The sequence below is a fragment of the Salmo trutta genome, chromosome 24, assembly GCF_901001165.1.
Source record: "Salmo trutta chromosome 24, fSalTru1.1, whole genome shotgun sequence".
Lineage (NCBI taxonomy): Eukaryota > Metazoa > Chordata > Actinopteri > Salmoniformes > Salmonidae > Salmo > Salmo trutta.
In genome coordinates this window covers 22,226,215-22,239,302 of record NC_042980.1, presented here as the reverse complement: position 1 = coordinate 22,239,302, position 13,088 = coordinate 22,226,215, and the positions used below count along the sequence as shown (strand labels likewise).

Below are 13,088 nucleotides of genomic sequence, written 5' to 3'. Positions count from 1 at the left end.
GTGAAATTTGCTGTTCTGAATCCAAAATAGGTGACCTACGTGATTCGTTTAGATCTGATGAGAAAAGTTTGGTAGGGTGGGGGGCTTTGGATCACTACTGGCTGTAAGCGAACGAGTGACGCGCGTTTGGAGCAATGCTGGCTGTATCCAAGGCTCAGCCAATCGTTCACATAACAGAATGCAGCACACAACTGAAGAGAGAAGAGACAACCAATTTGCTAGTTACAGCACCAGCTCTGGAAAGACTGGCTATGGTTTTCCCACCTTGTCCAGTTTTTCAATGGACCAGGTCCAAAACAAAGCTTAGCTGAGCGCTTGGACAGGGAGAGAGACCTCCTCACGAGTGTCAGTATGAGAACGGTGGCCCATGCCAACAGAGGGATGAAAGCCCAGGATGACACACTCACCAGATGACAGGACCTGAGAGAGAGTGGAAAGGCAGTTTGCCAGTTACAGCAGTGTGTCCCCTGAACGGTAACGAAGAGGTAGGTGAGAAGCTTGACCACGGAGACGTGGGTGAGAAGGTGATGAAGCGTACTTTGAGCTGTAACACTGGCACTTGGGAAGTTTGAGGTGAGGGAGAAAGTGTGGAACAAGTATTGTTAGCATTGTTAAGTATCTTGCTAGCTGGATTGAATTCTCCGTTAGCTAGCCAGAGAAATGTTGAGCAACATTAGCCAACTTAACAGATCAAAATAGAGTTTACTGTGTGAAAATTAGCTGGCTAATAAAGTCAGACGGCTAATGTTACTACGTCAGATGAGCTAACATTAGTAATCTAACCAATTTGCTATAGTATTAGCTGGTATACGTATCCTTGCTTTTCTCAAGTTATAACATGTTAGTTGCTTACTGGACCCTGGCAATATGTGTGAAATGTTAGTTCATTAGCTAGTAAACTAGTTACCTACTAATGTTTTCCCTCCTACAGTATGGGGTTAATTTTCAAAATGAGAGAATTAAGTGAAAATGAGGCGTTGCTTGTAAATCTTAAGGATTGGACCTTAAAGTTTTCGCCTAAAATGACATACCCAAATCTAACTGCCTGTAGCTCAGGACCTGAAGCAAGGATATGCATATTCTAGATACCATTTGAAAGGTAACACTTTGAAGGTGGTGGAAATGTGAAATTAATGAAGGAGAATAACACATTAGAGCTGGTAAAAGATAATACAAAGGAAAAAAATTATGCCTGTTTTTGAAACCTTTAAAATGCTATATTCAAGGCACAATTTAGATTTTGGCCACTAGATGGCAGCAGTGTATGTGCAATATTTTAGACTGATCCAATGAACCATTGCATTTCTGTTCAAAATGTTCTATCAAGAGTGCCTAATTGGTTTATTAGGGTCTCCAGCTCTGCTACATTTTCAAGTTCATAACTGTGCACTCCTCAAACAATAGCATGGTATTATTTTACCTTGATAGCTTCTGTAAATTGGACAGTGCAGTTACATTCTTGTTAATCTAAGCTTTCTGCCCATATAAGATATGTATATGTCAAATTTTCTTGGTACTTAAAATGTCATGCTAATCCCATTAGTGCACGTTAGCTCAACCGTCCCGGGGGGGGAGGGGGGGAGACACCGATAAACAAGTGAATTCGGGGATCAAGTGGAGCTGGGCCTGGCTTGAGCTGGATGCCACTATATAGTAGAGGTGAAAGGAACATCATACACTTTCTCACTTTTTCAATACTGGATTAAAAGGGGTATGCCAGGTGTACTCTGCCTGAAAGAGATCACTTATGCTGCCAACAAAGGGTATCATGCTCTGCTGGCACATTGTACACTTTCCGCCTGTGGACATCTGTTCTACAATATAATATGCAGTATAGCCCAAAGATATGGTTTTTGTTGTGTTGAACTTGACAGTAACATGTGTGAGGGGGGGGGTTTATGACATGTTTTACTCTGACAGTTATTTTTGCACACCTGTGGACTTGATCAATGTCTACTATAGTGGCCACTATAATAGAGCAAAATAGAATGCCTGTTTTGTTTCATTCTATTTTTTCTTTAACAGATTTTTTCCCAAGTGCAATATTTAGGTGTGTGTGCTCAAGTGTTCTGTTTATTAAGGATGTCATGGCAACTTCAATATTAGTGTGTTTTTTTTTGTTTTTTTGCAGTGAAGTCTAGGCAAGAAATAACATTGGATTGCTTTCTTTACATTTTTTAGCTGTGAGTTAGGTTCACGATCACTTTATTTTATAATCAGACTGATCATGTACATCTATTTCTGTTTAATTAGGTAAAATGTGCATTTCTCCCTAGCAGGGATTTTTTTTTTTTTACGTGTTTCAGTGCTTCACAGTTTTGCGCTAATGTTGGGACCCCTAGCTCACCAACACTACCTCACTCAGAAATGCAGTACTTGGTGACCTCCTGTAGCATTGTTTGCACAGAGGTGGGAAATGGTGTACATTACACCACTTGAGATTTAATGTCCAGTCTCTCTTATCCAAAGGACATTATACAAGATTGTCCCAAATGGCACCCTATTCCCTATATAGTGACCTACTTTTCACCAGGGCCCAGGTCCAAAGTAGTGCACTACATGGGGAATAGTGTGCCATTTGGGACACTCACCATGTGTAATGATGAAGTCTACCATCGCCACCTGACAGAGACAAATTCCCTCCTTCCTCCAGCTCTGCGTTGAGACTATTTCTCCTGGCAGACAATGGGTGCCCTCTGCCACATATGTATCACTAATAATGGTGTCCTTTTTTTATCTTAAAGGACAGAGCGCTGGATATATTTTGATGATGGGGGGCCTGTGCTGTCAGAGTTGTAATTTTAATTCCATCTCTTCCATTTGCTTAGGGCATAGCTCTGCTCTAGGTAGATGGGCAGTCTCTCTCTGTGTACTTATGTAATTCATTTCCATGCTCATTGTCAGTGGAGAGAAGGAGTTATTGTCAAGAGAGACCTGTGCTTGCATTGTGAATGTGTGGGTGGCTGGATATATAGGAAGAGGGTGTGCGCATTTCTCTGAAGATGGTACCTCTTCAATTACAAAAGTGAGGCTCAATGTACTTATGTAGATTTGTGTTTATGTACACCAGTCTAATCAACCTCCTCTCCATAGATCAGTGTGTATATTAGAGCCCGACCAATATATCGGTTCACCGACATGTGTTTGACAGAGAATATTTTTTTTATGTTAAATGACTAATGTCTATGCAGAAATCTTATTACCAAGTCTCGCTGCTGTGAATATTAATTCCACATCCCTTTGGAAACTCAGCTATTGTTGTCAACATTTCTCTCCTGTCTCTCAGGGATTCAGAGGGACGTAAACTGTGTAAGAAAGTGAAGGTAGATCCCAGCTCAAAAAGTGGTGGCGCAAAACTCCTGCATTATAAGTGAGTATCAACATGTACCTCACTATGTCCAGGGGCTTGTGATGCCACCTGTCAGGAGAGAATGACATGTACGAATGTTCTTTAGGGAGTCATGCCATGCTAAACAGTCATCTACTTCTCTTCCCTGATTGAACAATGTGCTTGTCTCTTGCAGAGATGGGACGTTCCATACAGAATACAACAGGCCTGCTACATACAAGGTAATTACTCACTCACTCATTGTCTCAAACAACAGTAATAGAATGTATTTATTTCAGTGTCGTCTTCCTTAATGAGTCAACAGTACAGTAATTAATATGAAACATTGCAATTATTCAAGTAACATTTGTTTCCTGGTTAAATGAATGGGGGTTCATTGTCTCCTGTTTCTGTATGTTACCATGGTTCACTTCCTACATGATGCCAATTGGACTGAGTTCTGCTTAGTCAAGACTTGATAATCCAATGAGTTTATGAGTGCTTTATAATCAGGGCACTGGCATAAGAGTATCTGGAGTAATGGAGTGCTCTGTTCTGGGGTTGACCTTGATGTCTCTCTGGCCTGGCTGGTCCAGCCCATTGGCAGAGGATGAGCCTGTGAGCACATCAATACTGATGGACATTAAGAAAGCTGTCTTGTCATCATAAACTCAACGTTGACGGTCGTTTGTCAGTCTGGTTGCTCGTCTTGTATTAAAGGTACTGTCTGCACTATTAGGACTGGCCTTTGATAGACATCTATAATCTGAACATGTTCGTAGTTGCCTAGTTGGTCATGATACGTACAGATGGGGGTAATCTCACTAAGGTATTTATAGAATTCATTCTTCAAAATCAAGGAATGTTTCATTATTTAACAGTTTTAACTGCTGTGTCAGTGTCTGAACAGGTGACAGAGGAGCAGTGTATTAGTTAGGGGTGAATGTTTCCTGTCCTACCTTCTGTTGTCTCTGGAGGCATATGGCTCTTCATGTTGGTCTGGAAGGCTTATCAAACTCATTATGAACGTGGGGAAATTGCTTACATGGTTACTTTCCGATGGATGAACATTGAGATGGAAGTTAATGCCATCTGTTAGAACTCCTCCTGTTCTGTTTAATATGAAGACTGGGGTAAATTCTGGAATGACTGTCGCACTGTCTAGACTCTCTAGGGTTAACATCACGTTAATCTGTTACAGTATGCTAAATGTTGTTTAGACTCCCCCTCTGGTCTCTCTCCTTCTCTCCAGTCCATGGTGGCGTTTTTAAAAGACCCCACAGGAGCCCCTCTTTGGGAGGAGAACCCAGAAGCTAAAGATGTTGTTCATGTAGAAACTGAGAAAGTAAGTACAGAAATAACACCTTGTCTTACAACAAGGTGCATCTGCATGGTCATGTGTTTTTACTGGCACGATATGGACACGTTTCAGTTCAGAACAGAAATGGGTTGAGATGGCAGACCTGGGTTAAAATAGGTATATTTGTATTTTAAATACTTCAACAAATTTTCAAATAGTCTGGCTGAATTCAACTACTTCTATTTGAAAGAATATTAAAAAAAAAAAAAAAATCCTATAAATGGCTTATTTGCAAACCTGTTTCCAAATACATGATTTTAAATACCCCTAGGACAAACAAACCTGGGTTCAAATGCATGGAGTATTGAAATATTTGTATTTGAGAATACATGGCAACTTTCCAATTATTTCCAAATGCATTCCGATATTCAAGTACTTGTATTTTCAAATTCAAAATGCTTCTAAATGCCTTTTGAAACAATTTGAAAATCCCTAAAGTATTTGAAGCCAGGTGTCGTTAATTACCATCAACCCACAGACCAATGCCTTAACATCCCTTCAAAGTTGTGAGCTGAGAGATTCTGTCCACTCTACCCTCCAACCTCCCTCCCACCTTGATGCATCCCAAGCTGACAACTCAGATCAATATATATAAACAACACATAAAGGTAGACTAGACCAGAAAGCTGAAAATCTCTGCAGTTAAGTTCAAACCCAATCTATTAATGGGGAGTTGGTCTGACTGCAGTCGGCACACTCACAGACAGCTCTCCAACAGCGAGGCTGACGCTCCATCAGAACCCAGCTCTGCGCACAACCCACACACACACACACAAAGGAAAGTTATTTTGATTACTTGAGATCCTATTTTGTACTCATCTACTTGGTGGCATAACATGCCTGGGGGTGTTGAGGGGTGTCAGCAGCTTCTACTGAATGAGAGTTTCACGAAGTGCAGGAGGTGATGAATAAAGAAGTAGAAGAGCTCACCCTCTAAGTGAAGACTGATCTCCTTCTCTCTATCAAAAGGCATCTAGTCAAGCACTGTCTACTTCTGATGGTATATTGATGAGCAAGTTTGTCAGTGTTCTTGTGATAACTCTTCGTGTTTTGTCAGACACGCACAATTTTCGTCTTCAATCAGGGACTAGCGTCATGTTGGAAAACAATGAACTCTTGGTTTTAAAGATTACATGGGTCGCTTTGATTTTAGTGACCCATAGGAAGCCACATATACTGAGGGAAAAGGACAGTTCACATTGTGCACGATGACCTCTGCTGAGATCACTAGTTCTACTGTTTCTCACTACTTTTCTCACTCAGGACTTCAGAAAGCTTCTGAAGAGGGAGGAGAGGCCGATCCTCATGATGCTCTACGCCCCATGTGAGTCATCACACATACACAGACCGACACACCTGATTTCACTTATTTACTTCTGATAATCGCTCCTACCAATACAGTTTAGAGTTGGGATAAGAGCAAATAACTCCTATTGGTATATCATATTTTATGACTTCCATAGAATATACAGTACCAGTCAAAAGTTTGGACACCTGCTCATTCCAGGGTTTCTTTTTACTATTTTCTGCATTGTAAAATAATAGTGAAGACATCAAAACTATGAAATAACGCCTATGGAAACATGTAGTAACCAAAAAACTGTAAAACAAATCAGAATATATTTGAGATTCCTCAAAGTAGCCACCCTTTTGCCTTGACAGCTTTGCACACTCTTGGCATTCTCTCAACCAGCTTCACCTGATTCTTTTCCAGCAGTCTTGAAGGAGTTCCCACATATGCTGTGCACTTGTTGGCTGCTTTTCCTTCACTCTGCGGTCCAACTCATCCCAAACCATCTCAAATGGGTTGAGCTCTGGTGGTTGTGGAGGCCAGGTCATCTGATGCAGCACTCCATCATCCTCCTTCTTGGTCAAATAGCCATTTCACATCCTGGAGGTGTGTTGGGTCATTGTCCTTTTGAAAAACAAATGGTAGTCCCACTAAGCTCAAACCAGATGGGATGGCAGAATGCTGTGGCAGCCATGCTGGTTAAGTGCGTCTTGAATTCTAAATAAATCACTGACAGTGTTTTCAGCAAAGCACCATCACACCACCTCCGTGCTTCACCTCCTACTCAATGTCTCACAAAGACACAGCTGTTGGAACCGGTAATCTCAAATTTGGACTCATCAGACCAAAGGACAGATTTCCTCCGGCCCAAGGAAGTCTCCTTATTGGTGTCCTTTTAGTAGTGGTTTCTTTGCAGAAATTTGACCATGAAGGCCTGACTCATGCAGTCTCTGAACAGTTGATGTTGAGATGTCTGTTACTTGAACTCTGAAGCATTTATTTGGGCTGCAATTTCTGAGGCTGGTAACTCTAATGAATGTATCCTCTGCAGCAGAGGTAACTCTGGGTCTTCCTTTCCTGTGGCAGTCCTCATGAGAGCCAGTTTCATCATTGAGCTTGATGGTTTTTGCGACTGCACATGAAAACTTTCAAAGTTCTTAATTTTCTGAATTGACTGACCATGTCTGTCCTTTCTCTTTGCTTATTTGATCTGTTCTTACCATAATATGGACATTGATTTGGTCTTTTACCAAATAGGGCTATCTTCTGTATACCACCCCTACCTTGTCACAACTCAACTGATTAGCTCAAATGCATTAAGAAGGAAAGAAATTCCACAAAGTAACTTTTAACAAGGCACACCTGTTAGTTGAAATGCATTCCAGGTGAATACCTCAAAGTTGGTTGAGAGCATTCCAAGAGTGTGCAAAGCTGTCATGGCAAAGGGTGGCTACTTTCAAGAATCTCAAATAAACAAATCAAATTAACACCTTTTTGATTACTACATTATTTCATAGTTTTGATGTCTTCACTATTCTACAATGTAAAAAATGTAAAACCCTGGAATGAGTAGGTGTCAACTTTTTACTGGTACTGTACATCAGTGAACTCTGTCAAGATGGGAAATGTGTACTATGCCATTCATAGTACACTACTTTTGACAAAAGTAGTGCACTTCATAGGGAATTAGGGTGTCATTTGGGACTTAGTCTTACTCTAAGCAGAGTTTTGGGAAGTGATGTGGTGGTAGAGGGATGTCCCTTAAGGGAAAAATCCTTGAGCTTTTCCCTCAGTGCTAGACGCTACCATTGCAGCTTGTCATTGATTTTGATAATCAGGTATTTATTGAATAAAATCGTTCATGAAATGTTCAACCAGGCTCCTCTGGCCAAATTGGAAGCTCTAGATAGTTTTATTTTTACATTTAATATATGTCCAACTCTGTCATGAGGATTAAGTCTTAACTGCCCATTTTGTAGTTAGCCCCGTGATATGCAACTTTTCAGGGAAGTTAGAAACCAATATACACAGGCAGTTAGAAAAGCCAAGGCTAGCTTTTTCAAGCAGAAATTTGCTTCCTGCAACACAAACTCAAAGTTCTGGGACACTAACGTCCATGGAGAATAAGATTTCCCCCCCCTCCCAGCTGCCCACTTCACTGACGCTAGGAAACACTGTCACCACCGATAAATCCACTATAATTGAGAATTTCAATAAGCATTTTTCCATGGCTGGCCATGCTTTCCACCTGGCTACCCCAGTCAACAGCACAGCACCCCCCCCCCCCCACAACTCGCCCAAGCCTTCCCCATTTCTCCTTCTCCCAAATCCAGTCACCTGATGTCCTGAAAGAGCTGCAAAATCTGGACCCCTACAAATCAGCCGGGCTAGACAATCTGGACCCTTTCTAAAATGATCTGCCGCAATTGTTACGACCCCCTATTACTAGCCTGTTCAACCTCTCTTTCGTGTCTGAGATTCCCAAAGATTGGAAAGCAGCTGCGGTCATCCCCCTCTTCAAAGGGGGAGACACTAGACCCAAACTGCTACAGACCTATATCTATCCTACTCTGCCTTTCTAAGGTCTTCGAAAGCCAAGTCAACAAACAGAATACCGACCATTTTCGAATCCCACCGCACCTTCTCCGCTATGCAATCTGGTTTCAGAGCTGGTCATCGGTGCACCTCAGCCACGCTCAAGGTCCTAAACGATATCTTAACCGCCATCGATAAACAATACTGTGCAGCTGTATTCATTGACCTGGCCAAGGCTTTTGAATCTGTCAATCACCGCAGACTCAATAGTCTTGGTTTCTCAAATGATTGCCTCGCCTGGTTCACCAACTACTTCTCAGAGTTCAGGGTGTCAAATCGGAGGGCCTGTTGTCCGGACCTCTGGCAGTCTCTATGGGGGTGCCACAGGGTTCAATTCTTGGGCCGACTTCTCTGTATACATCAATGATGTCGCTCTTGCTGCTGGTGATTCTCTGATCGACCTCTACGCAGACGACACTATTCTGTATACTTCTGGCCCTTCTTTGGACACTGTTAACCCTCCAGACGAGCTTCAATGCCATACAACTCCTTCCGTGGCCTTGAACTGCTCTTAAATACAAGTAAAACTAAATGCATGCTCTTCAACCGACCGCTGCCTGCACCTGCCCGCCCGTCCAGCATCACTAATCTGGACAGTTCTGACTTAGAATATGTGGACAACTACAAATACCTAGGTGTCTGGTTAGACTGTAAACTCTCCTTCCAGACTCACATTAAGCATCTCCAATCCAAAATTAAATCTAGAATCAGCTTCCTATTTCACAACAAAGCCTCCTTCACTCATGCTGCCAAACATACCCTAGTAAAACATACCATCCTACCGATCCTCGACTGCGGCCATGTTATTTACAAAATAGCCTCCAATACCCTACTCGATAGACTGCATCCAGTTTATCACAGTGCCATCCGTTTTGTCACCAAAGCCCCATATACTACCCGCCACTGCGACCTGTATGATCTCGTTGGCTGGCCCTCGATTCATACTTGTTGCCAAACCCACTGGCTCAAGGTCATCTACAAGACCCTGCTAGGTAAAGTCCCCCCTTATCTCAGCTCGCTGGTCACCATAGCAGCACCCACCTGTAGCACGCGCTCCTGCAGGTATATCTCTCTGGTCACCCCCAAAGCCAATTCCTCCTTTGGCCTCCTTTCCTTCCACTTCTCTGCTGCCAATGACTGGAACGAACTACAGAAATCTCTGAAACTGGAAACGCTTATCTCCCTCACTAGCTTTAAGCACCAGCTGTCAGAGCAGCTCACATATTACTGCACCTGTACATAGCCCATCTATAATTTAGCCCAAACAACTACCTTTTCCCCTACTGTATTTATTTTGCTCCTTTGCACCCCATTATTTCTACTTTGCATTTTCTTCCACTGCAAATCTACCATTCTAGTGTTTTACTTGCTATATTGTATGTACTTTGCCACCATGGCCTTTTTTTGCCTTTACCTCCCTTATCGCACCTCATTTGCTCACACGTGTGTGTGTGTGTGTGTGTGTGTGTGTGTGTTAGACTTATTTTTCTACTGTATGTTTGTTTTACTCCATGTGTAACTCTGTCAAACTGCTTTGCTTTATCTTGGCCAGGTCGCAATTGTAAATGAGAACTTGTTCTCAACTGGCCTACCTGGTTAAATAAATAAAAAATATAGGATAAACACTGGGCCCTTGGAATGAATGGAAATATTGCAGTATTTTTATTGCATTGGTTCCATCTTGATAAATCATGCACTACTACAAAGTTCTGTTTATATTTATTGGTCCCTTGATAGAATGATGAAATTATCCTTTGATTCAGTATGTTGACTAGCTGACTGAGTGATGAGTCCTTAGTGTGCTTCTGTAATGTCTTCTGTTATTTCTCCTACAGGGTGTGGTGTCTGTAAGAGGATGCAGCCCGTATTTCAACAGGCAGCTACAGAGACCAAGGGTAAATTTGTAAGTAAACTCCTCTTACATTTTCATTGCTTGAAAATCTTAATACATTGTTGCCTGTCTCTGAATTCGTTTTTGGGTTAGTTGTCAAGTAGTTATGTCCCAAACATTCTCAGTTCTAAGACAGCTCAAAATCCGTTAATCCAGTCAAATTTAATAAACGTATGCATTTGCTTGCCTGTCTACCATAGCCCCTCTTCTTGGTAGAAAGCTATTTTGAATGCACTGAAGCTCTCCTTTAAGTGATCATGGTTAATTAAAGGGATACTTCAAGAGTTTGGCGATGAAGCACTTTATCTACAGTACCAGTCAAATTTGGACATGTACTCGTTCAAGGGTTTTTCTTTTTTACTATTTTCTACATTGTAGAAGAATAGGTAAGGCATAGAATCATGTAGTAACCGAAAAAGTGTTAAACAAATCAAAATATATTTGAGATTCTTGAAAGTAGCCACCCTTTACCTTGACAACTTTGCACTCTTGGCATTCTCTCAACTAGCTTCATGAGGAACGCTTTTCCAACAATCTTGAAGGAGTTCCCACATGCTGAGCACTTGTTGGCTGCTTTTCCTTCACTCTGCGGTCCAAACCATCTCAATTGGGTCGAGGTCAGTGATTGTGGAGGCCAGGTCATCTGATGCAGCACCATCACTCTCCTTCTTTGTCAAATAGCCCTGACACAGCCTGGAGGTGTGTTTTGGTTATTGTCCTGTTGAAAAACAAATGATAGTCCCACTAAGTGCAAACTAGATGGGACGGTGTATCGCTACAGAATGCTGTGGTAGCCATGCTGGTTACGTGTGCCTTGAATTCTAAATAAATCAGTGTCACCAGCAAAGCACCATCACACCTCAACCTCCATGCTTCACGGTGGGAACCACACATGCGTAGATACGTAGATAATCCATTCACCTACTCTGCGTCTCACAAAGACATGGGGGGGTTAGAAACAAAAATCTCACATTTGGACTCATCAGACCAAAGGACAGATTTCCACCGGTCTAATGTCCATTGCTAATTTTTCTTGGACCAAGTAAGTCTTCTTTTTGGTGTCCTTTTTAGTGATTTTATTTGCATCAATTTGACCATGAAGGCCTGATTCACGCAGTCTCCTCTGAACAGTTGCTGTGTCTTACTTGAACTCTGACGCGTTTATTTGGGCTGCAATTTCTGAGGCTGGTAACTCTCTAATGAACTTATCCTCTGCAGCTGAGGTAACTGGGTCTTCCTTTCCTGTGGCAGTCCTCATGAGAGCCAGTTTCATCGTAGCGCTTGATGTTTTTTGCAACTGCACTTGAAGAAACTTTCAAAGTTCTTGACATTTTCCGAATTGACTGACCTTAAAGTAATGATGGATTGTCATTTCTCTTGCTTATTTGAGCTTGCCATAATATGGACATGATCTTTTACCAAATAGGACTGTCTTCTGTAAACCACCCCTACCTTGTCACAACACAACTGATTGGCTCAAACGCCAGGAAAGAAATTCCACAAACTTTTAAGAAGGCACACCTGTTAATTGAAATGCATTCCAGGTGACTACCTCATGAAGCTGGTTGAGAGAATGCCAAGTGTGCAAAGCTCTCATGGCAAATGGTGGCAACTTTTATTTGGTTACTACATAATTCCATGTACATGTTATTTCATAGTTTTGATGTCTTCACTACTTTTTTTACAGTGTAAAGAAAAACAAACTTTTGACTGCTACTGTACATCATCAGAACTGTCAAGATGGGACATTAAACTTATGCCCTGTCCCAAATGGCACCCTATGCCCTTAGTGCACTACTTTTGACAAAAGTAAGCAGAGTTTTGGGAAGTGATGTGGTGGTAGAGATGTCCCTTAATGATCGCTAGGATTTTTCCAACAATGTAGATTAAGGAAACCCTTGAATGAGTGTGTATAAACTTGACTGGTACTGTACTTCCCCAGAGTAGGGTTGGGCGGTATCTAGATTTTCATACCGTCTTACTTTTTATGTATGTATGTGCACCGCTGGGGCGCTATTTAAAAAAATATATTTGGGGGGGGGGGGGTGCACAAAACAATTTAGGCAACGGGGCTGTTGGGCTGAAATAAAAAGTCTCAAAGAGGTGGACTAGAGTCAACCACAGATCGAAATCACGTAAGAAACCCCCATGTGACCTAGAAAAACAAAGACTGGGTGTTTTAACACGCTCATCCTCAAGCAAAGCAGGCACAGCAGAAAGTCGGCGGGGAGAAAATGCACCCAGCCACCGCTTAGAAACACACCTTGCTGCGTGATTCATCTTCCGTAAGAGAAAACAATGCATTCACAGCCGTGGCTCTGAAGGGGGAAAAAGTACACCCAGTGTTTAAACATACAGGAGAGGCTTCTTTCTCTAGAGAAAACAATGTAATCGCTCCGTGTGTGTGTGTGTGTGTGCCTCATGGAAAAGAATGGGTTCTAATTGAAGGTGTTGTGTGCGTCCCAAATACCACCCTATTCCCTATAAAGTGCCTACATGCCCAGGTCAAAAGTAGTACACTGTATAGGGTGCTATTTGGAACACGTACTTGGTTAGCAAGGCAGGCTGAGTGAATAAATGAAGTCTCTTGTTTATAGATTTGCATAATAGATGCATTTAGCTC

The 13,088-nt window shown here is 41.9% G+C and overlaps 1 protein-coding gene across 1 annotated transcript in view; it reads left to right on the top strand.

The window, feature by feature from the left end:
• The window catches only part of LOC115160942 (protein disulfide-isomerase A5), a 58,753-nt gene that overhangs the window by 16,875 nt on the left and 28,790 nt on the right, over positions 1-13,088 (top strand). The window contains exons 4-8 of the mRNA XM_029711509.1: positions 3,287-3,370; positions 3,525-3,570; positions 4,581-4,673; positions 5,952-6,012; positions 10,410-10,477. Of these exons, the coding sequence (XP_029567369.1) occupies positions 3,287-3,370; positions 3,525-3,570; positions 4,581-4,673; positions 5,952-6,012; positions 10,410-10,477 (352 nt within the window). The remainder of the gene's footprint in view (positions 1-3,286; positions 3,371-3,524; positions 3,571-4,580; positions 4,674-5,951; positions 6,013-10,409; positions 10,478-13,088) is intronic.